At 54.3% G+C, this 25,660-nt stretch overlaps 3 protein-coding genes across 4 annotated transcripts; 1 reads left to right on the forward strand and 2 right to left on the reverse strand.

Annotated features, from left to right (window-relative positions):
* Positions 1 to 3,456: 3,456 nt before the first annotated feature.
* RND2 (Rho family GTPase 2) lies at positions 3,457 to 7,147 on the reverse strand. 2 transcript variants are annotated; one of them, XM_059149344.1, is made up of 5 exons: positions 6,926 to 7,147; positions 6,362 to 6,449; positions 5,448 to 5,509; positions 4,517 to 4,651; positions 3,457 to 4,267 (listed from the first exon to the last, which is right to left on the reverse strand). In XM_059149344.1, the coding sequence occupies exons 1-5, from the start codon at positions 7,025 to 7,027 to the stop codon at positions 4,013 to 4,015; spliced, it is 642 nt and encodes a 213-aa protein (XP_059005327.1). In that variant the 5' UTR covers positions 7,028 to 7,147; the 3' UTR covers positions 3,457 to 4,012. The 2 variants fall into 2 exon arrangements, with proteins under 2 accessions (XP_059005327.1, XP_059005326.1); XM_059149343.1 differs by having other exon boundaries at positions 5,448 to 5,557; positions 6,926 to 7,146.
* Positions 7,148 to 8,902: 1,755 nt separating this feature from the next.
* VAT1 (vesicle amine transport 1) lies at positions 8,903 to 15,653 on the forward strand. Its single transcript, XM_059148241.1, has 6 exons — positions 8,903 to 9,393; positions 12,155 to 12,362; positions 12,767 to 12,937; positions 13,039 to 13,128; positions 13,672 to 13,913; positions 14,056 to 15,653. The coding sequence occupies exons 1-6, from the start codon at positions 8,986 to 8,988 to the stop codon at positions 14,137 to 14,139; spliced, it is 1,203 nt and encodes a 400-aa protein (XP_059004224.1). The 5' UTR covers positions 8,903 to 8,985; the 3' UTR covers positions 14,140 to 15,653.
* A 127-nt stretch (positions 15,654 to 15,780) lies between these two features.
* IFI35 (interferon induced protein 35) lies at positions 15,781 to 24,551 on the reverse strand. The gene is made up of 7 exons (XM_059148242.1): positions 24,343 to 24,551; positions 17,567 to 17,665; positions 17,032 to 17,179; positions 16,832 to 16,938; positions 16,551 to 16,737; positions 16,346 to 16,452; positions 15,781 to 16,131 (listed from the first exon to the last, which is right to left on the reverse strand). Exons 1-7 carry the CDS (start codon positions 24,355 to 24,357, stop codon positions 15,940 to 15,942), a joined length of 855 nt encoding a protein of 284 aa, XP_059004225.1. The 5' UTR covers positions 24,358 to 24,551; the 3' UTR covers positions 15,781 to 15,939.
* Between the last annotated feature and the right edge of the window lie 1,109 nt (positions 24,552 to 25,660).

The raw sequence follows: 25,660 nt of genomic DNA on the forward strand, positions 1-25,660 counted from the left end.
CCGCCTCGCTCTCTGACCCTCACCCCCCCGCCACGAGGAGAGGGTGTCGGGATTTACTAGAGATGGAGACAGACCCCGCTGGAAGGAGGAAGGTGGGAGAGGGGCCGCACTGTGGTGAAGGAACTCTTTTGTTGGCAGAGAGGGAAAGGGGGTTGGGGGGACACCACAGAAGAGCCAAACCCCTTTCTTGGGGAAGTGAGTGTGGAGGGGACGGGGACAGCTGTACCAGGATTGCCTGCTAGAGTCCTGGTGACCACCGGGAACCTCAGGGACATGACCCCTACCCCCCACCTCCCTCAGCCTGCGGGACCAGAGCAAGGTTGTCTGGAGTGAGGTTACCATGGCAACGTGGGGTTCTCTCTCAGAGACTTCAGTAAAGTTTATAGGGGAATTCAGAAAGTCAGGGACCAAACAACTTCAGCCTTTGGAGGAGTCATTAACAGCTCTGTCTAAGCCTCAGGATAGAAGAGGGAATAACACAGAGACTTCCCCCTTCCTGTCTTTTGGCATTCCTTCAGATTCTCAATCCTGGGCTCAAGAAGCCTCCTCCAAGAGGCCTCTCCTGATTCTTTTGGGCAGGCTCAGAAGTGGTCAGGATATCAAAGCTGTAAGGAATAAAGCTGACCCCCAACTCAGCCACCAGTAAAGGGTCCAACAGCTCTTCCAGAGCTTTTCTCCTCTCTGACTCTTTCTCAACAACACAGCAAAGGCGATGTGGTCATCAGCCCTTTTCCAGGTGTGAAACCAGAGGTTCAGACCCGTGCAGAACCTCACCAAAGACTCCCAGGGGAGGACATGGCAGAGCTGAAAGCCAGGCCCTCTGCTTCCAGATCTCCAGCTCTTTTTCATGACTGTCCCTTGGGGGAAGGCTGCAGTTCGAAGGGGATAACCCCTCAGTCAGCTGAAGCGTTTCAGGGGTTATTAGACCACGTCCCAGCCCCTCGCTTCACCCCTTCTCCTTCCTCCCTCCAGGGCAGGCTGATTGCGGGGGTAAGAAACCCTGGCAGCATCACAGCGTGATTAGTTGTTTATTTCATTAAATGATTAACGAGGCTACATTGTTTCCCAAACGGGTGTCTAATTTGTGGGGGAAACAGCTGCGGAGGAGGAAGCTGGGTCTGACTGTGTCTGACTCCTGCATCTGGGCTGGGGGTGGGGTTAGAGTCCTCTCCCTCCAGCTCGCCAGGGCCTTTGAGGATCTAGAAACAGACCCATTCCCTCCTCCCATCCACTGGGCTCCTCAGCCCAGCAACATAGCCCCCTCCCCGGAGATCAAATGGCTGGCAACCCTGACCTGCAGAGGAGACCATGACCTATTCCCGGTGGTATTGGAAATAGATTAAACTTTGAGGGCTCCTTTGCTGATTTATTTTCCTAATTATGTTTGCTTTAGGCGGATACTGAAATGCTTCTGCATCGCCTAATTGAGGCAGGAGAGGGCAGTTGGGAGAAGGGAGGGGGCCCAGATGCTCTGCACTTTGGTGGCTATAGGCTCTGGTTGGCTTTGTATCAAAGTCCAAAGTCCAAAGTGGGGTGGGGGAGGGAGCCATGGTCCCAAATACCAGGTTGAAGGTGGGACAGGTCCCCGTTGAGGAGGGTTCAGACCTCAGAGGCCCCCAGCTGGGCCCCAGCCCTCTCCTGCTCCTGCCATCGGAATCCCAGAGGAGGGTCTTGGAGTTAGCTCCTAATCTTAGTCTGGGTGCCCAGTACCCTTGAAGCTGTCCCAGAATCCTTGAGATTAGCTGAGATGGACCAGGACAGGGTCCTGTAGGAGAGGGAGAGAAAGGGGTGTCTGATGAGCCAGCAGTGGGTGGGGTTCCTTTCCTCTCGAGACTGGGCCCTGGCATAGGGAAGGAGAAGATGTTTTAAAGGACTCTCAGGGCGCCTGGGTGACTCAGTTATTAAGCGTCCCAGGGTCCTGGGATCGAGCCCTGTATTGTACTCCCTGCTAGGCTGGAAGCCTGCTTCTTCCTCTCCCACTCTCCCTGCTTGTGTTCCTTCTCTCACTGTGTCTCTCTCTGTCAAATAAATAAAATCTTTAAAAATAATAATAATAATAATAATAATAATAAAGGACACATCTCAGAGCCAGATCCCCCCAACCCCCATCCCCTCATCCAGATACTCATCTATCCAAAAACCAAATCTGGTCCCTTCATTCTCTGCTTAAAATCCCTGGTGCCTCCTCACATCCTAGAACGCAGACCTGGTTCCTTCATGGGCCCTGCCGTGGCCTTGAGGTACCTTCCCAGCCTTGTCTTCTGCCCTCCCTGACATGGCAGTCCCCCAACTGTGCCACACTCTTGCTCTTTGCCACATGTCTGCCCATGCTATACCCTCTGCCCAGACTGCCTTTCCTACCCCTTCCACGCCCACCATACAAACCCCTGTGCAACCCTCAGGCCCTGGCTCATAGGATGGGGTGTCCTGCACACACAAGGCTCTGTCACACCTGGGGTACCTCTCTTCCCCATTGGGCTGGCCTCCGGAGCACAGAATCTGGTCCTTCCACAATCCCAAGCCGGTGTCTGGCACAGTCGGTGCTTAGGGCATAGCCTCTGAATGAATGAGGGAGGGATGGGCTGCGAATTCGGGGGGAACCCAGCAGATGGGAGGGTGCGGTTTGTGTTCTCTCCCAGAATGTGTCTGGAAGAACTGGCGGGGGGCTGGGGGAGGGGAGCGCCAGGGATGGTTCCTGGGGGAGAATGTCACCGAAAAGAGGCCAGTGGGACCAGAGCCAGGGAGGGAATACAGGACAATGTGAAACCAGACTCCCAAGAAAACAGACCAGCACTGTCTTTCCGGGCAACAAGAGCTCCAGCCAGCCCCTCCACAGGCTTTCCTCCTCTCTGAGGTTGGGGTTGGGGAGGGGGGCAGCGGGCAGTGACCTTAACTCACAGCTGAGGTCCCCTCCAAAATCATCCAAGAGCTCAAGACGGAAAAGAGGTGATAGCCCCACCCCCACCTCCAAGGAAACCCCAGAATCAAACCACTGTCCCCTTGGGTAGCTCACTGTACAGAAGAGTCAGCTTCTGTGACGGGAAGGCTTTTGAAACTTTCCCTACCCCCACAACTCCTGGAGCACCAGCAGATTCCAAGCTGGGGGGTGGAGATGGTGTAAGAGGGGCCTGGACCACTTCAGCAAGACCCTTCCCACGGGAGCAGGGGGCCCCAGCTGGGCTGAGGAATGAATTGCACATCAGTTTACTCTAAACCCCCCAGATGGCTTTAGGATTGTCTGGCTCATTAACTGAGATGAATATTCCCAAGATCTCTCACTCCCCCACCTCTGGCTCCTAAAAGGATACTGTTAATCCGACCCTTGGCTTTTTTTTTTTTTTTTATCCTCTATGGGCCCAGACAAGTAAGTTCTTCCTGAAGTCTAACTTCCCTTTCTGCTGCTAGAAACTGGTAGACTGGGTTTTTTAGAAAGCAACAAGACTAAAGCCACAGCCGTTTTCCGTGGACATGGGCTTTATTTGGGGACAGTTGAGGGAAGGGATTGAGGGAGCTAGGACTGTGGGTAGACGGTGGAGGGGCTTTTCAACTTGCTTTTTAATTTAGTGCGTGTTGCCTGGAGGTTAGGATGAGTGAGAACAGCAGTGGAAGGGACAGGAAAAGAAAAGGGAAGGTCATAGAATGGATACTTTCCTTACAGAAGGAAGCCAGGGCCAGGATATGGATACTGGGGGTGTGGAGGGAAGGCACCCTTCATAGACTAAGCCTCCACCGAAGTCACTGCCTGATGCCAGCTTCCCCAGCCCCCTCTCCAGCCCAGCTCCCAGCCCAGATGCCTGTCCTGCTGGCTTCCTCCACTTCCCGTGGAGAGGACGGGGATAAGGACATGGGGAATGGTGGCACCCTTCTGCCTTCGGCTCCCCTGCCCAGGAGGATCGCTCCCTTGGCCTGCTCTGAAGTCTCTGCCCGAGTCAGGCGGTCAGGAGATCAGGTGCAGCAGGGGAACCGCTGTGCCCTCTCCGCCCCTCCTTACGCTCTGCCTCATCCCGGCCCCTCACATGAGGTTGCAGCTCTTGGCTCGATCCTTGTGTATCTCACTCTCGGTCCCGGTCCCCCGGTCCGACCGGCCCGCCAGCTGCGCAGGTCTCTGCAGTCCACGGCGTGAGTCAGTACGACGCAGCTGCCTATGGCCACGGCCGAGTGAGGCCACTGTGGCCACATGGAAGACATCCCTGACGCTGCGCTCAGAGGACCGGGAGGAGCACTCCACGTAGGACACAGCGCCTACCTGCTTGGCCAGCACAGTGCCCTGGAAAGGATGGAGCATGGAGGCAGTTACGGGCCTTAGCCTGCAGCTCCGAGAGGGGCAGGGAGGCTGAGGGCACGAAGGTGGGAGTGGGGGGATAGGGGGTGTGGGGGGTCTGGTCAAGGGATCAGGTTGGAGTTCAGAGGTCAGAGGCCAGGTAGGGGAGGAGCCAAGTAAGATGTTTTCAAATCAGAGATAGGATCAGAGGTGAGAGGTCGAGGCAAGGACTAGATCAGAGGTCAGGAGTCCCACCTGCTCATGCGTAACGGGGATAAGCCTCTGCTTGGACAGCTCCCTCAGTGTGGCCAGGTCGGTGCGCATGTCCAGTTTACAGCCAACCAGCACAACCTTGGCATTGGGGCAAAACTCCTGAGTCTCCCCTTGCCACTATTTGGAGGAAGAAAACAGTTATGGAGGGGTGGGGTGGGAAGAGGCACACAGTGAACCCTTGCTCCACGCCAGGAGAGCACCCTTCCTCACATCATGCAGAAACCGTGCACCCTTCTCGACTCTGCCGTGTGAGCAAGAAGATGGGGATGGTGGGTTCGGGCTAGAAGCAGGATGGGGTGGAGAAGAAGGGGAGGAAGGACAGATAGGGCCGGGGTAGGGCTGTAGGGTCAGGGGCCCTACTTCTCTCAGGAGCCACGAAGGGTCTACAGGGCCTACAGGCCTGAAACCTTCCCATTCCCAACCCCTTTCCCAGATTTGTTCCAGAGAACAGACCAATCTGCCCTTCCTCCCCCACCTGGGAACTAGGGCTCTTAGCTGACTACTGTCCATTCAATGGGGGGTTTTTCTCATGGAAATAGAGGCCTGGAGAGGGGACCCCAGGGCTCTCCTGAGCTCCTGAAGCAGTATTTCCATCCCCTCCATCTGGTGCTCCCACACCCAAGGAGACAGGGAGGATGGATACGGAATCCCTTGAGTATTTTTCCCTGCCCTCCTCTATCTCGACCAGATGCTGAATCCAGCTCTGAGGACAGACTTCCAGGAAGCAGGGGTGGGTGGGTGGGGGAGGTCAGGAGTACAGGGTGAGGGGAATGGGGAAGGATGAGAGCTTCACACACTCTACAGCTGATGACCATGCCCTAGGCATCACTCCTTCCTTCTGGCCCATGTTGTATCAGGACCATGGTTTCTGGTCCCCCCTCAGTCTAGCTGTCCTGCTTCCCCAGGCTCCCACCTTCTTGAGGACACTGTCCAGTGTTTCTGGTCGGCTAATGTCGAAGCAGATGAGCACAGCATCTGAATCAGGATAGGCCAGAGGCCGGACGTTATCATAGTAAGAGGAACCTGAGGGAAGACAGGGAGGGAGGGGACACACAAGGGTTCTGAGTGGGTGGGAGCCCTGGAAGGAAATGGGAGACCTTACCAACCCTTGGGACGCTCGCTAGGAGCAGAGAATGGAAAAGAACAATAATTAATACCCATCAAGGAGTATGGGTTTCTCCAAGGAGGGGAGCAGGCAGAGGGAAGGTTAGATGGCAGAAAACAGCTCTCCACTTCCCTAGGGGCTTCTCTAAAAGTAATCATTCTTAATCTTTTCTGAGTCTTTGAGAAGCTCATGAAATCTCTCAACATTCTCAAAATTCTGCATGTGCTTTCTGGGCTTTGACAGACATCTTCCAAAGCCCTCCAGGGGAGCTGAGTGAAATAAAAACCATCCTCCTTTTTTGGAGAAGGGGGAGCGGCAGGAGCAGAGTTCTCCCACCCACTCGGGACATCTCAGATTTCTATACTTCAGTCTATAGAATGAGTTCCCCACCCGCAAAGAAATTCTAAATGTCTTTTCTAAACCCAGTCCTATCTCCCAAGAAACATGTTCCAAAATAAATCCATTCCTCCCAACTTTCCCAGGTAGGCAGAATCCAGCAGGGAGGATTGGATACTGGGCTTTCTCCTACAGGACAAGGTTTCTATGTGTCTCTGCAAGCTCTGCCTCAGTTTCTCCAGCTTTAAGGAGAAAATTGGGTTTCCTTCCTCCTCAAATTGGATGGATGGACTGGGCTTAACTGGAGCCCAAGGGTCTAGCCAAGGGAGGGGCAAAGGTGGGGGCCGAGGAAGTCAGGGTGACGCCCCCACCCCGGACTTGGCTACCTGAAGTGTCCCACATGTTGAGCTCTATGCGGCGCTTGTCGATCTCAAAGCTCGCGGTGTAGTTCTCAAACACGGTGGGGACATAACTCTGCAGAGAGAGATGGGTCAAGATGAGATCCTTCAGTCTCCATCCCAGACAAATCGCTCCCACACACCGTGCAGCCCAGCCCCTGGACACAAGTTGGTCTGGTGTTGGGCAAAGGGGAGATCCCGGGAGCGGCCGCCTCAGCGGAATATCCACTAGGTTCCCAGACCCCCTCCCGGTCCCTTCAGCCCCTAGTTCTTCCCCTCTCCAATGCCCAGGACGCCCGACATTCCCCTAGTGTCCCCTCCTGGATCCTCTGGTTCTCCCAAACCCCATTCTTCTCATCCTGCTCCCCAATTCCTCCCACCCCAATCTTCTGCAGTCCCCCAGAGCTCCCAATGTCTCCCTCGGTCCCTGGTTTTCCAAGCCCCTCTCTCTAGACCCTGGTTACCCCGGCACCCATTTCGGTCCGTCCCTAGGGCCCTGATCACCCACCCCCGCGTCCTCAGCGCCCTCCTCCCGAGACACGGGTCCCTCACCCCGGGGTAGGCGTCCTTGGCGAACACCTGCAGCAGCGCCGTCTTGCCGCACTCTGCGTCCCCCACCACCACGATCTTGCAGCGGCCGCTCTGCCCCTCCATAGTCCCGGCTACGCGCCGGCCCCCTGCGCAGCCCCCCTCCGGGGCCCCGCTGCCGCCTCCCCCGCCGCTGCAGCTGCAGCCGCTCGGGCCGCCGACACCGGCATCTCGCGGGCCCGCGCCGAGCCCCCGCCCGGGGCCGCGGCCCCCCCTCAGCCCCGCCCCCAGCCCGACGGCCGCGCCCCCGGCCCCGCCTCCCGCCCGCGCAGCCGGGAGGGCGGGGCCCAGAGGAGCTGGGCGGGGCCCGGGGAGTCCGAGGGCTCCGAGCTGGGTACCAGCGCGCGGGAGTGATCTGGAAAACCTTTCTAGGTTTGGGGGTGGACGGAGCCGGGCTTATTTGACTATTTTGACTTTTTTGGAGAGGGGCTCGGGGTAGAGTTCGGGCGAAGTTCTGAGGTGTAGGGCGAAAGCGGCAAACGCGCGAGGCTCGGGCCTTCTGCGTGCCCACGCGTACACGCCGGTGTGCTAGTGCGGACACGCGCGGGGGCAGCCATCCACTTCCTGAACATGAGGGGGCGCGAGATGGTAGAGAACGAGGGAGTCTTTTTGGTTCGTTCTTCCCCCTCCTCTCTCAATGTCCCGGCAGGGAGTCTTGGGGATTTGAAGGTAGGGACTCCAGCAAACCCACCCGGTCAATGGTGACATCATGGCTTTCCGTCCCCATAGCAACGGACGGCCTAGTCTGGGGCTGGGGTGTCTCAACCGCGGGCCTGGACTAACAGGGAAGTGTGGATTAGTTTCTCCAGCCGAGCTCAGGGTGGAAAGTTTTGGGGGAGCTGCGTCCTCTGGTGGATACTTAGGGGAGACAGAGATGGGGAGGAAGATAGAATTGCCTACAGTGACAGCCCTGATGGAGCCAGAGACAAGCTCTAGTCATTTAAGGCTTGATTCGGAGTCTAACCATAATCACACCACAGTTTCGCGCTTGCTTGCATGACATCTTTTACCATTTAAAAGCGCTTCTTGGGGCGCCTGGGTGGCTCAGTGGGTTGAGCCGCTGCCTTCGGCTGGGGTCATGATCTCAGGGTCCTGGGATCGAGCCCCGCATCGGGCTCTTTGCTCAGCAGGGGGCCTGCTTCCTCCTCTCTCTCTGCCTGTCTCTCTGCCTGCTTGTCATCTCTCTCTGTCAAATAAATAAATAAAATCTTTAAAAAATAAATAAATAAAAGCGCTTCTTGGGGCGCCTGGCTGGCTCAGAGGGTTAAAGCCTCTGCTTTCGGCTCAGGTCATGATCCCAGGGTCCTGGGATCAGCCCCGCATTGGGCTCTCTGCTCAGCAGGGAGCCTGCTTCCCTTCCTCTCTCTCTACCTGCCCCTCTGCCTACTTGTGATCTCTGTCAAATAAATAAATAAAATCTTAAAAAAAAAAACCCAAATGAAAAAAAATAAAAGCGCTTCTTTAAATCGGTTATACTCCATTTAATTTTTATCTAGCAAGCAATATCATCACCATTTTACAGAAGGGAAAGTTGAGGCAACAGTCGGAAAGTTTTAAAGACTCGGTCTCCCTGCTCCAAGTTGCCACTGCAAGACCACAAGAATGGGTCACATACGGGTAGAGTTTGAGCCTGAAGAACAACTTAGTTGTGTTCTAGGCCACAGGTGGCTGGCTCCCCAAATCTGATGTAAGCTCAGGTTTTGTGATTGTCCTTCAGACTGTCCTTTTACATATTAACTTGCATAAGGTTTATTATGAATAAATAAAATTAAGTCGCAGTCTGAATGACCTTAAGAATGCCCTCGCGCGGGTCTCTCTCCAAACATTCCTGGTCTCCACCTTCCGCGCTCCTGCAACTTCGCGGGGCCGCTGGCCCTTTAAGTAAGCCCGCCAGGCTCCGCCCCCGGCCTGGCGCCCCGCCCCTCCAGCGAGCTGTCCGCAGCCGCCGCTCCTCCCGCCGCGCGCCCCGCCCTCCCCAGCTGTGCACCCTCGGTCCAGCTGCGCGCTCGTCAGGAGTCCCAGACATGTCCTCGGAGAGAGAGGTAGCCGAGGTAGCCACTGTGGTGGCGGCGGCCGAAGCAGGGGCCGGAGAAGACGCCTCTTCTCAGCCCCCGAAAGCCGAGGCCGCTGGCGACGCCCAGCCATCCGCGACTTCCGAGGGGGCCGCCGCCGCGTTGCCGCCGCCGCTGCGGTGCCTGGTGCTCACCGGCTTCGGCGGCTACGACAAGGTGAAGCTGCAGAGCCGGCCTGCCGTGGCACCGGCCCCCGGTCCCGGCCAGCTGACGCTGCGCGTCCGGGCTTGCGGGCTCAACTTCGCCGACCTTATGGCTCGGCAGGGGCTGTACGACCGGCTACCGCCGCTGCCCCTCACTCCGGGCATGGAGGGCGCCGGCGTCGTGATCGCGGTGGGCGAGGGAGTCAACGACCGCAAGGTGAGCGGGACAGGGCAGGGCAGGGCGAGGCTGCCCAGGCCACAGAAGAGTGGGGCTCGAGTGGGCGGGGGCCGGGGGTGTGGCAGGGCGGAAGAAACTGGCACCGACCCGGGCAGACGGGCATGGAAGGCGTTGGAAGGAGCCTGTGTTACGAGGGCCATGGGGAACTGGGTTTATATTGGAGGGTAGGTAGTGTAGATACAGTTATCGCCCCCTCCCCAACCATTTTTAATTGTAGCCGCCGCCCAGAAGCGGCGACGGTGGCGGTGGTTTAGGGTTGGAGTGGGGGGGGGGGGACACAATAAGGCACCCGTGCGCATGCGCACAATGACCTTACAGCTCTACCCCACCCGCCCCCCGCCCCCTGCCAACACCCCGGATTAAAACCACACCTGTACCCCCCGCCATTGAACACTGCCTGGGTAATTGTGGTCTGTGACCCTGAGTACGGATTAGTGCTTTTACCCCCGAGGGAGCTTGAGGAGCTGTGTAGTCTGGGTTGGGCGGGGACGCATGACCCTGCCAGAGCCCCAGTCACATGCAGCCCCGTGGTCTGTGGGGGTGTGAGGAGGCCCCTCCCAGAGCAGAGCCAAAGAGACGAGGCACGCCCATCATGGAGGAGAGGGAGCCTGCCACCCGCTCTTCCACTGGATTTACACTGCTGCTCTGATCTTGGCCATGGTGGGGGCGAGATGGGGTCTCTGGATCTTTGTCTTAGGCTCTCTGTATCCCGTGACTGCACTGTCTCCTTCTCTAGTGACTCAGCCAGCGGAGCCACGACCCCAGGCTGCCCTTGGGAACGTTGAGGGGACGGGAGTGGGGGCAACAGGCCTCTGCCTTCCCCTTCCTCCTGGAGGACCCTGGGCTCAGAAACCCCTGCGGTGCCCATTTGGACTGGAGTGTGGGGGTGTGGCACTGAGAGCAGGTTGGCCCAGCTCTGCCGGTCTGTTTCTCCTTTCGTTTATCATTAATCTTGGCCACAAACCCGGACAGCGGAGAGTTCGCGACTTTTTGAGGGACCCGGGGTGAAGCCTTTGCACATCATTTGTTTGGGTGTTTCTTTTTGGAATCAGCTCCCTGCAAAAGAGGCGCCCCCAGACGCAGCCTTCCTCTTGCAGGACCTGCTAGTCCCAGGTCCCAGAGCTGGAATTCTTGGATTTATTGTGCATGTCCACATCTCCTCCTTAGAGGGCTTCTGCCTCTATCCAGCTCTGGCCCCACCCTTTCCACTGACTTCTGAGTAATCCCACTCTTGAGAAGGTGCTAAGAGGAATTTGTGTGTGTGTGGTGGGTGAGCGGGAGGGAATTGTAGTTCATGTTTGAAGGCCACCCACCTAACCTCCCTCCCCACACTTTCCGCTTAGTAAATACAGGATATCCTGTCCAGGGCAAGAACCTGATGTAAGAGGCTGGATTCTGTGGGGAGAGCCCTCCTTCCCTCCTGATGTCTGGAAAGGGGAGGGGTCGGCTTTAGCCTGGGTAGGTGAGCCTTGCTCTGGGCCACATCGGTCACAACCCTGGCTGAACACTGCACTTTCCAGCAGTCCCGGGCTGTTTCTGAGTCTCCTAGTCCTGAATCCTAGGATGGAATGCTTCCATTCCCCAGACCTCATTTCAAGCCAGTGCTTGCAAGGAAACATCCCAGCCTGCCTTCTGTCCTCATCAGTGGAGTATGGGGCTTTGAGGACATGAAAAGGGGTGGGTGTGGGAACCCCATGCCCTCTCTCCATGGATCCCAAGTCTCCTTAATATACAGAATTCCCATCATCCCTGGCAGGGACCAAAACAGACCTGGATTGTCCTGGAATAGCACCCACACTTTTCTCTCCATGGCCTTCAGAGTGAGGAGAGGCCTTGCTTTCTCCAACGGTTGCTCCCTTTCCTCTGCCCTCCTCTTGACTCCAGAGGCTAAGCTGGAGGGAAAGATTCTGTTTTCTTAGCTCCCTTTCCCTCCTGCCACGAGGCTCTTGTACAGGTGGCCAGGGCTGGTTGCAGGGACAGGTTGCCTCTTCCTTTTGGACTGGGGCTGTGTGGCTGTCCTTGTCCACCACCCCAACTCCCTGTCTCTGGGTGAGGGTGTTTTCTGGGCCCCCAGTAGTGCTGGCTCAAATGCTTCTCATGAGGTAATTGCACCAACCCTAGAGGCTTTACAGGGACTTTATCGTTGTTATTACCTAATACTGTGAACTCTTTGCTCTGTGCCAGACATTGAGCTAAAAATTACTGAGTGATTTTTTTTTTTTTGCCACTTAATCCTCATAATTGCTCTATTTTTCACAGACAAGAAAACCGAGGCTCAAAAAGGTTAAATAGTTTTTATTTGCCCAAGGTCACACTGTCAGTAAACAGCAGAGTCCATTTTTTGACCAAAACAGTTTGATGTCTTTAACAATACTTCGTTCAGCCCTAAGTATAAGCTTCTTGCATTCAGGGGTCTTACACAATAGTGAAGCATAAGATCTGTAAAGTCGAGATAAGGACGGTATCTACCTCAAAGAGCTGAGAAGGATTAATCCACTATTTATGTGTAATAAGCTTATTACAGCTGTTAGAATAGGGCCTGGCCTCTGTCAAGCACTCCAGTAAGGGTAAGTTGTTATTGTTTTCCATAGTGTTATTATTACTATTAGCATGAGGACTGTGGCTGCTTTTATTGCTACTTCATTGCCAAGAAGAAGGCCTTGTACATAGTAGAAGGTCATAAATCGCCAGTGGCTGAATGAACAAGGGACTGAATGATGCTCTTCTTTCATTCTTCAAGGTAGGGGACCGGGTGATGGTGTTGATCCGGTCAGGCATGTGGCAGGAGGAGGTGACTGTGCCCTCAGCCCAGACCTTCCAGATGCCTGAGGCCATGACCTTTGAGGAAGCGGCTGCCTTGCTGGTCAATTACATCACAGCCTACATGGTCCTCTTTGACTTCGGCAATCTACGGCCCGGCCACAGCGTCTTGGTACACATGGCCGCAGGTGACAGGCCCCCTCCCTTTATCCCCCCTCCTTACCCCACCCAGATTTCCTTGGGGCCCCTTCCCTGCAGCCTGTCTGGACGGTCGTCATGGCAACACCAGGCTGCCTTGGCCTATGGCTCCCAGAGGCCTCTGCCTTATTGTTGCCGTGGTAACATTCAGGCTCCAGGTCCAGCCTGGTGTGCTATCCATAGCAACGTGCCCTCAGCCGGCAGCCCCTCCTTTGCCAGCTACCCTCCCCCCCACATTTCTCAGTCATGGCCATTGGACCCAGTTGTGAGGAGAGAAAGCCTCAAAATGCGCCCAGGCCCATTGAGGATGATGAGCAGAGTCCTTGAGGGGCAAGAATGGAGAGCGGCGGCAGGGTGACTCCAGTTCCTGCCTCATGAAAGGGTCTTGCTGCAGGGGGTGTGGGCATGGCCGCCTTGCAGCTGTGCCGCACAGTGGAGAACGTGACGGTGTTCGGGACGGCCTCGGCCAGCAAACACGAGGTGCTGAAGGAGAACGGGGTCACACACCCCATTGACTATCACACGACTGACTATGTGGATGAGATCAAGAAGATCTCCCCAAAAGGTGCAGCTGGGGGTTGGGATCTGGGGGGGGGCAGGATGGCCCAGGATAGGGAGGGGCACCTAACGATGTTCCTGGCTTCCCCCGCCCCCCCCCCCCGACAGGAGTGGACATCGTCATGGACCCTCTGGGTGGGTCAGATACTGCCAAGGGCTACAACCTCCTCAAACCCATGGGCAAAGTGGTCACCTATGGTGAGTTTGCAGGCCGGGGGTGGAGAGGGCTGTGAGGGAAAGCCAGCTGTGTCTGAAGGGCAGGCTGCAGAGGCCCAGGGACTCTGGGACTCAAGCGGGTATCAGGGTTAGAGTGAGGACGGGTAAGGCGTCCAGATCGCTGCCTCCGGGGTGCAGCTGATGGCATATTCTCATTTGCTCTTTTTCCTGCTAGTCACACGCAGTGAATTCTGTGTTCTTTCTGTGTTCCTCTTTGGGGTTTATTCCGGATGCAAAATCCGTCCACCTGCCTGCCTTTGTTCTGCTCTCCTGGGCTTCTTGGGCAAGCTGCATTTTCATCTGAAAAACACACCCACAAAAATCAGCAAATAGATAAAGATGGGGGCAGTTTTGAGTCTGCTGGAGCGCATCTGGGACTGGCACCCAGCGGGTGGGGGGGTCCTCCTGTCATTCCCCGTGCTGCCGGGAATGCTTGTGACTGGCCCTTGGGGACCGAGGAGCATTGTTTCGGGCAGGGATGCGCCGGGCACCCAGACTCACGGGCCACGGTGCCTCGTCCCGCAGGAATGGCCAACCTGCTGACGGGCCCCAAGCGGAACCTGATGGCCCTGGCGCGCACGTGGTGGAACCAGTTCAGCGTGACGGCCCTGCAGCTGCTGCCCGCCAACCGCGCTGTGTGTGGCTTCCACCTGGGCTACCTGGAGGGCGAGGTGGAGCTGGTCCAAGGTGTGGTGGCCCGCCTCCTGGCTCTGTACAACCAGGGCCGCATCAAACCGCACATCGACTCTGTGTGGCCCTTTGAGAAGGTGAGTGGGATCCCTGCGTGGGGGGGGTGCTCTGGGGGCTGGGGTTCCTGGGAAGAGAAGGGCTGGCTCCTTCTGGCTGGCTCTCGGGGGGGGGGGGGGGGACTGAGCAGCCCTGGGAGCCGGGTGTTGTCTTCCTCCCCAGGTGGCGGACGCCATGAGGCAGATGCAGGAGAAGAAGAATGTGGGCAAAGTCCTCCTGGTGCCTGGACCAGAGAAGGAGAACTAGGGCGGAGGCTGGCAGACCCTCAGGGCCCCGGGAAGAGAGACACCGGGGGCCACACTGTGCTGGTCTCCAAACTCTTCACATTTCATCCTCTGTCATCATGCTCTGCCCTCTCTCCCCTGAAGGTCTCCATCCTGATGGCCTCTCCCCAGCCCTGTTCTGTCTCCTGAGGCAGGGCTGCCCCCTCCCCCCCTTCCTGCCCTCCGAAGAGGTTGGGAAGTGACCACTTGGATGTCTGGGCCCTGCCAAGGGGACAGGGAGGGTCAGAGGGAGGCCGGCTGCTTCCTGCCCCCACCCTTTCCCTGGGCCTGCTGTGCTGCTTTTGTGCCAAGGTTAGCCGATCCCTTTCCGTCCAGTTCTGTGTGCTCCCCCAACTCCCCGCCTCATCTCCCACTCCTGCCCCTGCCCCACCCCCACCCCACCCCAAAAGAATTGAAACGTCAGCTCAGGATATGGGGCCAATCTGTGTGAATCCAGCATGTCCCTGTCTTGCCCTCCTGTCCCTTCAACCCAGGCCGACCAGTGCCCCCCTCCGAACTCTGTCACCTCGTTGCATGGCCTTGTCCTCTTGCCCCCATCTCCTTAAGCACACTTGGGCTTCTTCCACCTCTGGGTTTTCTGCCCCTCGTAACCAAGGTTGCCTCTTACAACAAGGGTGGGACTCATACTGCTCCCTTAGGTCACAACTCTGAGGGAGGGACACAGAGTCCCCCCCCCCATCAACCCCCTTGCCGCTCCCCACCCTTCACTGAGTTCTCTGGAGTTGTTCTCAGTGCCTTAGCAACGGAAAACCTGTGCGTGTATGTGTGTGGGGGGGTGTCCCTGTCTCACACCTCCTCCTCTACCCCATACTCCCCAGTGCCTTCTTCTGCTGGAGCTGGGGTTTTGCTGCCTCCCAGTCCCACAACACTGCCAAAAATCTGTGTGTATGCCAGTGGCGGGTGGGGGGGGCAACCCCGAGCCGCCTGGGGTCTGTGCCATGTCCTGTCTCTGGGGCTGTCATTTCTCTCTGGGTGGTGGAGGAGGAGGAGAAGGCGGGGAAGCTCTCCCAGCCTTGCAGGCAAGTGTGGCACTTACCAGCCAGAGCTCTGAGAGGCGATGCCATCTGTTTTTTGTTCTGGGACCAAAGTAAAAATCAAATCCCATTTCCCGTGTTGTCAAGGGAGGCCCACTGCCTTCTCAGAGCAGGGGCAGCTTTTCGAACTCAGCCCCAAACTTTGTTTACATGGGTGGGGAGATGGAACCGGGGAATAAAGAGGGGGGCGGCTTAGGACCTGGGCCGCTGGAACCAAAGTGGGGGCTTCCTGGCGTAGGGGTGTAGCTCTGTCTGCTCTCTGATAGGGAATTAGGTAGGGTTCTTGCCCAGCCACTGCCAGGGGGAGGTGGGGGGAGGGGCTCAGGCTCTTCATTGTCTAAACAAGGCCTACACGTGTGAAGTGCGATTTCTGCTTTTGTGTACCCCACCCCATTTTACCGAAGCTGCCTTTGTGTTTGTGTCAATAAAAAGCCAAACCCTGGGTCCTGGATGTTGCCTCTTGAGAGGTGGAGGGGAAGGTGGGCTCCCAGAAAGCCAGGGCGGAGAGGAGTATATGGTTAGGGTTCCTCCTGCCATGCTCAAATCAGGTTTCCTTTCAGGAAATGAAATGAGAAGGTCACACCACTTTTTATTGTTCTTGGGCAGCGTTTCACAACCGATAATCCCTGCTGCCGTTGACCCGCACGATCTCTTGCACCCGTGTGCCCAATTCCAGTCTGGTTCGAGAGGCTTGGCAGAGGGGTGTGGGCGACGAGGAGGGCAGGCTCTTAGTCTGATGCGGCAGTGAAGACTGCCAGGCCCCGCTGTCCCGGGGGCACGACTCTCAGGGCTTCCACCTCCCCACCTCCACGGGAGGGCTTCTGGAAGTGGATCTGTAGGATATCCTGCAGCTCCGGGCCATCCAGCACATCGGGAATGTTGAGCACTAGCACTGACTGGGGTACCGAACGGAACGTGATCTGGAAAAAGAGCCGGGAGATGGGCAAAGTCTCCTGAGAGTCAGGGACCGGGGGTAGGTGGTGCCCCTGGGGGTAAGGGAGGGGTAGGAAGGCCAGAGAGGCTAGCAATGGGAAGGACAATGGCGTTTGGGGGCTCTGATCCTTTCCTGGGCAAGTTTCTGGCAGGCGGACATGTGTGGGGCCCAGCCCCCAATGCTCTACCTTCCCCACTTACATCAGCCTTCTGGATCTCCCCACTGAGGTAGGGAGAGACTCTCAAAGGGAACTTGTGCTCGCCCAGTGGCACTGTGAACTGGCCAGTCTGGCACAGGTACTGGGCCACTGCGGGGAGAGAGAGGGATGGACCTCTAGCATCCAGGGCTCTACTCCCCTGGGGCCTGAGGCCTCCATCAACCCCAGTCTCGTGGCAGGGCCCTCACCTGTGTCCTCAGTGAAACCCAACACGACAGCCCCTCGCAGCAGCTCCCGAGTCTCCACGTCACCACCCCCATTTCTGGTCTTGCCAAAGAAGATCTCCAGCTTGTCCAGCAGCTCCTCCTCACTCAGCCGGAGCCCTGCGGGAAACCCACTGACCAGCACGCTCCGCCTGCTTACCTGAGTGGACACCTAGGGGCAGACAGGAAGGAGAGGTCCAGCCCTGCTCCCCAGGGCCCCAGTGCATGGCAGCCCTGCGTGTCCCAGGATCCTGCTGCTCTGTCACCTGGACGGCGGTCACCACAGGCAGCTCCAGAGCCTGTACTTGAACCCGCAGCCGACATTCCTCTATGTGGATCTCATGCTCCTTCTGTTGCAGCACCCTCTGGGCCACTAGGGCGGGGGAGCAGGGTCAGTGCAGGGCGGTAGGCGAGGGGGTGAGGGAAGCCTCCCAACCTCTTTCCTGGGGCCTCTTGGAGAGCTCACCCTTGGGGTCATCGAAGGTGACCAGAGCAGAGCCTCCTGGCAGAGGGTAGGAGATCCTCACTTCAGAAACCAAACACTTGGGTGCTTCCTGGCCCTGCTTAGTGTGTCCTCGGAACACCAGGGGGACTGCATTTGCCAGGAATGGGACCTGGAGGTGGGGGAGGGGAGGCTGATGCAGCCTTCAAGGGTGGGAGAGCCCCCCCCCCCCCACCGCGCCCCATCTCAAGAGGAAAACGTTCCACGTGATTGATGCTGGGGATGAATACATTTATTGAAAGAGCTGGGTGAATGAGCTGATGACGTTAGGTTACGCCTGAACTGGCACGTTAGACCCAAGATCTGAGCTTGTCCTTGCACAGCAGCCCTGCAAGTTTGGTAGCTCCACTTTACAGATGAGAAAGCAGGTCCAGAAAGTTCAAGTCCAGCAAGTTCAAGTCACATACTTGAGGTCACACAGCAAGGAGACGGCAGAGCCAGGAGAGAAACTAACTTCTAGTTCTTCCTCCCAGGCCACCCCACCCCCACCCCCACTTACCTGATCTCGGGTTTGGTCCCTGAGCTCCCTTCTCCGCTGCTGCAGCTCCCGCAGCCGGTCCTTTAGTCTGGCCTGTTCCTCCCGAAGGGCACCCAGGGTCTGTTAGAACAGGGGGGACATGACCATGCATCCACCTGCCTTCCTGGAGAAGGAGCCCAGGGAGAGGGGACCCTACTGTGGAATCTCCCACCAGCAGAGCTGATGCTCAGCTCCAGAACAGCCCAACCCCTTTCCCCTGCCCCCGGGCTGGGACTTGGCTGGCCTCATCTCTGGGGGCCTGGATACTCTCTTGGGGGTCAGGAGGAACCTTGGGTACAATCACAACTGTTTTTTACAGGAGGCCTTGCTTTTAACAAACACTGACTGAACTCCTGCTGAGGTGTGCTGGGCACTGACACAGGGAGACACAGGGACAAGAGGCCAGCCCTCGGGTCTGAAGAAAACAGTACCCCAGACAGTGTACCCTCACACAAGGGACTGTGGAGGACATCGGGAGTGTGGAAGAGGGACCGTGCCATAGGACTTAACATCACAAGGGAGGCCTCCAGAAGGAGTGGGGGCTTACAGTGATAAAATGTTACACTACTAGCTAACCTTTATTAAGCACTTACTGTATGTCAGGCGCTGTGCCAAGCTTTTTATTTTTATTTTTTTTTTAAGATTTTATTTATTTATTTGACAGAGATCACAAGTAGGCAGAGAGGCAGGCATGGGGGTAGGGGGAAGAAAGCTCCCCACTGAGCAGAGAGCCTGACGCTTAGGACCCTGAGATCACCACCTGAGTCAAAGGCAGAGGCTTAACCCCCTAAGCCACTCAGGTGCCCTGTGTCAAGCTTTTTATATGGAGTGTAACACTCAATTCTTGAAACAACCCTACGAAATAAATTCCCTCTTAACCTTACTTTACAGATGAGGAAACCAAAGTTCAGAGAGGTTAAGTGACTTCCCCGAAGTCATTCAGCCCTATCCAGGCTGACTCCAGACTGCTAATCTGTGCTTTCCAGTGAAAAAATCAAGCACCACTCCCTCCACAGCCACAAAAAAAGAAATGAAGCCCAGAGTGGGGGAGCAGTTTACCCCACATCTCCCAGCTTGTCCCTTGACTGCCACTCTTTCCACTGTACTGAGCAGCCTTTCAGGCTGGGTGTGATTTGGAGTGAGTCCAGAGACAGAGAGTGACAACATGGGCAAGGGAATGACACCAGGGGCACGAATAAATGCACCTTTGTTTGTGGGATGGAGTAGATGTTAGCTGGCAGGGTTCACTCTGTAGTTGGGAAGCCTGATAAATAAGGTCGGCTCAGAGAAGCGTGAGCTCACTTGGGAAGGCGGGACTCTTGTCCCAGTCATCTCTGTATCCCCAGTGTCCAGCAGAGTCCCTGCCACAAAACAGACATTCAATCAATGTGTGTTGAATGAATGAATGACTGCAGTGAATGAATGACAGAATGGGGGCATATTATAGAGGGCACTGAAGACGTTCAGTGTGTCTTTAAAAAAAGAAAAAAATGGGGCACCTGGGTGGCTCAGTGGTTGAGCCTCTGCCTTCGGCTCGGGTCGTGATCTCGGGGTCCTGGGATCGAGCCCCGGGTCGGGCTCTCTGCTCGGCGGGGAGCCTGCTTCCCAACCCCCTCTCTGCCTGCCTCTCTGACTACTTGTGATCTCTGTCAAATAAATGGATAAAATCTTTAAAAAAAAAAAAAAAAGACATTCAGTGTGAGTTCCCTCTTTTTTTTTTTTTTTTTTTTTAAAGATCTTATTTATTTACTTGACAGAAATCACAAGTAGGCAGAGAGGCAGGCAGAGAGAGAGGGAAGCAGGCTCCCTACTGAGTAGAGAGCCCGATGCGTGGCTCAATCCCAGGACCCTGAGATCATGACCTGAGCCGAAGGCAGAGGCTTTAACCCACTGAGCCACCCAGGTGCCCGAGCTACTGGGGATTCTAGTTTGCTCTATTTTTAAGCAGAGGAAAGCTAGAGCTTGATCAAATAATGCTGGTTTATGAGGAGTGAGAAAAGTACCCAGTTCTTCACATTTATACACATAAGGTGCCTTAAAGGCCGGTCAGATGACATCAATGACTGCAGAGAGTCACTGCAGATGACAGGGACTCACAAACTGGAGAGAGCGTGTCCTCACTAAAGTGGCAGCCTCTTCCCAGCTCCAACCCAGATTTTCTCACATGGGAATGTGGTTCCAGTATCCTCTATGTTCCCATTTTTAAAAAAGATTTGATTTTATTTATTTACATGTGTGAGAAAGTCAGACACTTCACTGACTGAGCCACCCAGGCGACCCTATCAAACCTCATTTTATAGATGAGGAACTTGAGGTTTGTCAGGGCTAATTAATGGGCCAAAGTAAGTCAAACCCAAGGCCACTGAAGACACAAGGGGTCAAGGACAGGACGTGGTGGAAAGGACTCTGGGTTGGAACAACATGTGGGGATGGAAGAAGCCAAGAGGAAGGGAGGGACAGAGCCTTGGAAATCTAATCTTTGAGGATTATATTTAGTCAGGGGTCAGGGGAGACAAAAGGAATGACAGGGAGAAAAAAAAGAAGGCCTGGCCAAAGATAAGGAAGGCCAGGGCCAGGACTGGGGACTGTCAGAGAAGGAAAGGAGGCTAAAGGGCTCCACGTGCTCATTTGCTTTCTCATTCGCTCATTCACCAATTAGCTACGGAGCCACTACCAAGTGCCAGGCACTGCTCTAGGCTCTGGAAACACAGTGATGAGCACAACAGGCACAGCTTCCTTGTGGAGTTTATATTCTAGAGGATGAGCCAGACAGTAAATAGAATCAATAAAATCTACAGTATGCTAGTGGTAAGTGTTGTGGACAGAAGCCAAGCAGGGGAGAATGGAGAATGTCAGAGGCCATCTTAAATGGGGTGATCAGAATAGGCCTTGCTGAGATGATACTGGATCATTTACCTGAAGGAGATGCAGGAGAAAGCCATGTGTACACGTGGGGGAAAGTTCTGTGCACAGGAAGAGCAAGTGCAAAGGCCCTGAGATGGGAGTTTTTGTCAGGCGGATCTGAGGAATAGCAAGGAAGCCAGTGAGTAGGAGCGGAGGAATTGAGGGGCTGGGGGCTGGAGAGGAAGTGACAGAGGAGGAGACGGAATTGGACCATGCCACATCTTTCGCACAATGTGGGGTGGGAAGCCAAAGACAGGATGACTTGGCTGTTGTGTGACTAGACTGATGTGGGGAAAGGGCACAAGCAGGGAGACCACTGGTGAGGCCATTACAGCGTCCAGGAGCGCCATGTTGGGGGCTTGGACCATGGGGGAGTAATGGAGGCCATGAGGGGCCGTGGAGTCTAGATAGGTTGAAGTTGCTGATGAATCGGAAGAAGAGTAAGGAAGAAAGAAAGGAGTCTGGGGCGCCTGGGTAGCTCAGTGGGTTAAGCCTCTGCCTTTGGCTCAGGTCATGATCCCAGAGTCCTGGGATCGAGCTCTCTGCTCAGCAGGAAGCCTGCTTCCCTTCCTCTCTCTCTGCCTGCCTCTCTGCCTACTTGTGATCTCTGTGTGTCAAATAAATAGATAAAATCATTAAAAAAACAAAAAATAAAGAGAGGAGTCTGGGATGACTCTAAGCTTTTTGGCCTGAGCGACTAGAAGGAATGAGAGCCATTTTCTGAGATGGGGAACACTGTGGGTGGAAGAGATTTAGGGCAGAAAATGAAGGGTTTATTTAGAACACATTAGGTATGAAGTGCCTATTTAACATGTCAGTAGAGACGGAGGGTAGCAGTTGCCTCTAGGGATCTAGTATTCAGGGAAGATGTCCAGGCTGGAAGTATACATTTGGGGTTTAGTCATGTAGAGGAGACACAGTCACAGAGTAAGTTCACAAGAAAGTCTCATACTACTTGAGAGCAACTGGGAGGGAGGTATAGACAGAGGGAAGTCCAAGGGCTGATTTCTGGGGTGCCCACCACTAAGAGGTCAGGGGAAGAACGAAGCACCTGTATTCTTATACAGGGGAGGGGTCAGTGCACCTGGAGGGTGAACAGGAGTGTGAAGAAGGGTTTCAAGGATGGGGAGCCAGCAGCTGGGCCAAACGTGGCTAATTAAGGCCAACAAAGATGAGACACGAGCAACACTCCCGGCGTCAGGACACTCAGTGACCACTGAGCACCAAACAAACAGTTCTGCTTATAAGGAAACTGCTTATAAGCCAGAAGTTCATGTACAAAGATTATTGCGGCTTTATTTAAAACAGACAAAAAGGGGCGCCTGGGTGGCTCAGTGGGTTAAGCATCTGCCTTCAGCTCAGGTCATGACTCTGTCGTCCTGGGATCGAGCCCCATGTGGGGCTCCTGGTTCAGCGGGGAGTCTGCTTAGCTTTCGGCACCCACCCCCACCTTGTGCTTGCTCTCTCTCTCCCTCATAAATAAATGATTACAATCTTTAAAAAAATCCAAAACAATAAAATAAAAACAAAACAAAAAGAAATCTACGTGTCCAACAATAGGGTAATAGCTAAATATATCATGTAAACAATTAAAGGACATAAAGAACATTTAACAATATGAAAAAATGCTCACAATAAGCCAAAAAAGCAAGATATAAAACTGTATAGAAAGTATGATTCCTATTCTGTTGATTTAAAAAGTTTTATTTCATAAGGATCTTTATTAACACATAAAAATGCATGGGGGTACCTGACTGGCTCGGTTTTGGAAAAGCGTGTGACTCTTGGTCTCGGGGTCATGAGTTTGAGCCCCATGTTGGATGTAGAGATTACTTTAAAAACTATAAAATCTTGGGTGCCTGGGTTGCTCAGTGGGTTAAGCCTCTGTCTTCGGCTTAGGTCATGGTCTCATGATCTCAGGGTCCTGGGATCAAGCCCTGCATTGGGCTCTCTGCTCAGCAGGGAGCCTTCTTCCCCCTTTCTGTCTGCCTGCCTCTCTGCTTACTTGTGATCTCTTTCTATCAAATAAATAAATAAAATCTTAAATATATATATATATATATATAATCTTAAAAAAATAAAAAGGCATAAAAAAACTCTGGGAAGATAGACACCAAAATGTTATTAACAGGGGTTGTCTCTCAAATCCGAATTTAGTGTGATTAAAAGAAAAGAGGTTCACGAACCCACCTTTCAATATGTAAAGGCCCTTTAAGGGAGTAGTTTTGGCAGAGGTAGAAGATGGGTGTGAATCAAGTATACTTCTTCCCCAAGAATAATCTCAGGGAACTGGGGTTCTGAAATGTTGCCAATAACATTAATAATAATAAACACATACTGTATGCTTAGTAAGTGCGAAGCAGTGTGCTAAGTTTTTACTGTATGGATTTATGGATTATCTGCTTTAATTTTTTTTTTTTTAAGATCTATTTATTTGTTTATTTGTCAGAGAGAGAGAGCACAAGCAAGGGGAGCAGCAGGCAGAGGGAGAAGCATGCTCCCCAACGAGCAGGGAGCTCAACGCAGGACTCTATCCCAGGACCCTGGGGTCATGACCTAAACAGAAGGCAGACGCTTAATCGACTGAGCCACTCAGGCGTCCCTAATTTTTTTTTTTTTTAAAGATTTTATTTGACAGAGAGAAGCACAGCAAGAGAGGGAACACAAGCAGGGAAAGTGGGAGAAGGAGAAGCAGGCCTCTTGCTGAGCAGGGAGGCCGAGGCAGGACTCTATCCCAGGACCCCAGGATCATGCCCCGAGTTGAAGGCAGACACTTAACGACTGAGCCACCCAGGCACCCCCCCCCTTTTTTTAGAGAGATTTTTATTTATTTATTTGACAGAGAGAGATCACAGGTAGGCAGAGAGGCAGGCAGAGGAGAGAGGAAGGGAAGCAGGCTCCCTGCTGAGCAGAGAGCCCGATGCAAGCTTGATCCCAGAACCCTGGGATCATGACCTGAGCCCAAGGCAGAGGCTTTAGCCCACTGAGCCACCCAGGCGACCCCCCTTTTTTTTCTTAAGTAACCTCTATACCCAGTGTGGGGCTTGAACTCATAACCTGAGATCAGGAGTCACCCACTTTCACCAACTGAACTAGCCAGGCTCCCTGAGCCTGTGATCTCTCTTATTACACTTGCAGGGCAAATGAAAAATTCCCAAGCAAGACATCTGTGTATTTATAACAGATGGAGTAGTAGCAGCAAGGGAGACTGCAGGAGCTGGAGAGGGGAGGAGATTCATTCATTCCACGGCTGTTTATTGAGTGCCGACTGAATGCCGGGCACAGTGCTGGCATGTCTAGGGATCAAGGGTGAGCAGGCTAGATGGGGAACCAGTCTTAGTCTAGTAGGAGTTGGGGCATCACAGGCCAGGAAAGGGAAGACCACAGCTTGCAAGGCTTAGGGGAGCCCTTGGAGGAGGAATACGTCTGCCTGTGAGCCGGAAGAGGACCCAGGACTCACCCGAAATGAACTGTAAGGCGAGGAACTGTTCAATTCTAGGATGAAATACAAGGAGGGGAAGTTTGTTGGGTGAGATCTCAGGAGATAAGGGTGTGAATGAGTCCTAAGCTTTTTGGGTCACAGAACCCTTTAAGTACCTAAGAACTGAATTCTCTCAGAAAAACGCATTCACACAACAAATTCATGAGCTCTGCGGCACAGGCTATAGGATTGTCTCTGAGGCAACGGGTTAGGGGAGAGGTAATCCCAGCCGTGTTTCTCCCCTGGTGTTCAGCAGGTCTAAGTGAAAGGCAGAGAGGCTTGGCCACCAGACCCCGAGATACCTGCAGATTCCCAGCCAATGAATGTCCTTTTTGCTTCTCCCTCCACCCCCAATACTTTCCTCTTCACTTACGGCATCATCATACATCACTGACGTGGGCCTGGGGTCCGGATGAGAAGAGCCGAGGCTTCAGAGCTGGGCACAAAGTGGCAGTGTCCCCTGTAACTAAATTCTTGCTTGTATCTTTGGAGGTGGCTTCGTCCCCTCCAAGTTGGGCCTGAGTTACACTTCCGAGGGTTCGGTCTGCAGGTTTTGCTTCCACTTTCACTTCAGCAGAACCCCTGCCCTGTGTTTGCACGCCCCCAGCTGGTCTCCCCGCCCCTGGGAGGAGGAGCCCTTCTGGGCTTGGAAGTTGACCTCACCCACTTGAGGCCTGAGAGGAAGACACTCACAAATAACAGCCAAAAGAACGTGGGCCCCTATCAACCACTCATTCCAGCCTATCAAGGCCAGTACAAGCCTGTTGATAGAATTCTGTCTGCTGTCAAGATATTTCCCTGGAGTCTAGAAAGATGCTGGGCACATGCAGACTAATTGAGATTAATTGAGAAATGTAACCAGGACGGTTAAAACCTCTCCAAGTTCACAAAGTTGTACTAATAGCCAGCCATTTGTGGAGAACTGTTCTGTGCCCAATACTGACTCTGCTTCACATGAATTAACTCCGTCTTCCAAACAACCCCACAAAGTTGGTTGTTTTTGCCATTTTACAGATGATTAGTCTAACCACCTGAGGCAGGAAGTATAGAAACTTGCCCCAGGTTGTACTGCTAGAAGTCAAGCACATATCCAAACCTGGCTGGAATAATATTTGAACTTGGGCCTCCAGGTAGAGTGAAGAACTTCTAAATTTCTAGTCAGAGGGTTAAAATTTACTTCCATTTGTGACTGAGTAGGCAAGCTACTTAGGAGTCTGTCTTGAGAGATGCCCAGTACTTACGCGTGAGGAATCAAACACAGAGTTCAGTGCACAGATTTTTCCTACTAACCAGTCCAGGATTTTTCCAGTAATTTACAGACCCAGCCCTTGTTCCACATCCCACGTGGGTATGTGTCAATCAGTGCTTGGTGAACACACCAGTTGGGACTCCTGCTTCCATCAAGGGTCTTAGAACCAGACCAGCTGGAGAGCACCTATCTCACCAGTAGAGCAGGGTCACAGGTATCCAATCAACGGTAAAACGGCAGACTGAAGGGCCACATACCGTTCCTGTAGCAGTGACACAACCATGCCCAAGAGCCTCAAATCACACCTTTCCTTGCCAGGTTCTGCTGGCCATCTGGGGACCTCTTCTGATCTTACTAGGAATGGCTGTTCTGGGGCTCAGGCCTTCATTAGTCACCACCCCTGCCATCAAGAGCAGTTCTCCAGGGCGGGCCTCATGAGATC

The sequence above is a fragment of the Mustela lutreola genome, chromosome 15 (genome assembly GCF_030435805.1).
Source record: "Mustela lutreola isolate mMusLut2 chromosome 15, mMusLut2.pri, whole genome shotgun sequence".
Lineage (NCBI taxonomy): Eukaryota > Metazoa > Chordata > Mammalia > Carnivora > Mustelidae > Mustela > Mustela lutreola.

Coding starts and splice junctions, on each gene's coding strand:
- RND2 (XM_059149343.1), bottom strand. CDS start 7,027: ATGGAGGGGCAGAGCGGCCGCTGCAAGATCGTGGTGGTGGGGGACGCA. Junction 6,450..6,925: donor CCAAGGACGCCTACCCCGGG/GTGAGGGACCCG, acceptor CTCTCTCTGCAG/AGTTATGTCCCCACCGTGTT. Junction 4,652..5,447: donor TGGACAGTGTCCTCAAGAAG/GTGGGAGCCTGG, acceptor TCCTCCAAATAG/TGGCAAGGGGAGACTCAGGA.
- VAT1 (XM_059148241.1), top strand. CDS start 8,986: ATGTCCTCGGAGAGAGAGGTAGCCGAGGTAGCCACTGTGGTGGCGGCG. Junction 9,394..12,154: donor AGGGAGTCAACGACCGCAAG/GTGAGCGGGACA, acceptor TCATTCTTCAAG/GTAGGGGACCGGGTGATGGT. Junction 12,363..12,766: donor CTTGGTACACATGGCCGCAG/GTGACAGGCCCC, acceptor GTCTTGCTGCAG/GGGGTGTGGGCATGGCCGCC.
- IFI35 (XM_059148242.1), bottom strand. Junction 16,939..17,031: donor CACCTTCGATGACCCCAAGG/GTGAGCTCTCCA, acceptor CCCCCGCCCTAG/TGGCCCAGAGGGTGCTGCAA. Junction 16,738..16,831: donor CTGTGGTGACCGCCGTCCAG/GTGACAGAGCAG, acceptor GTCTGCCCCTAG/GTGTCCACTCAGGTAAGCAG.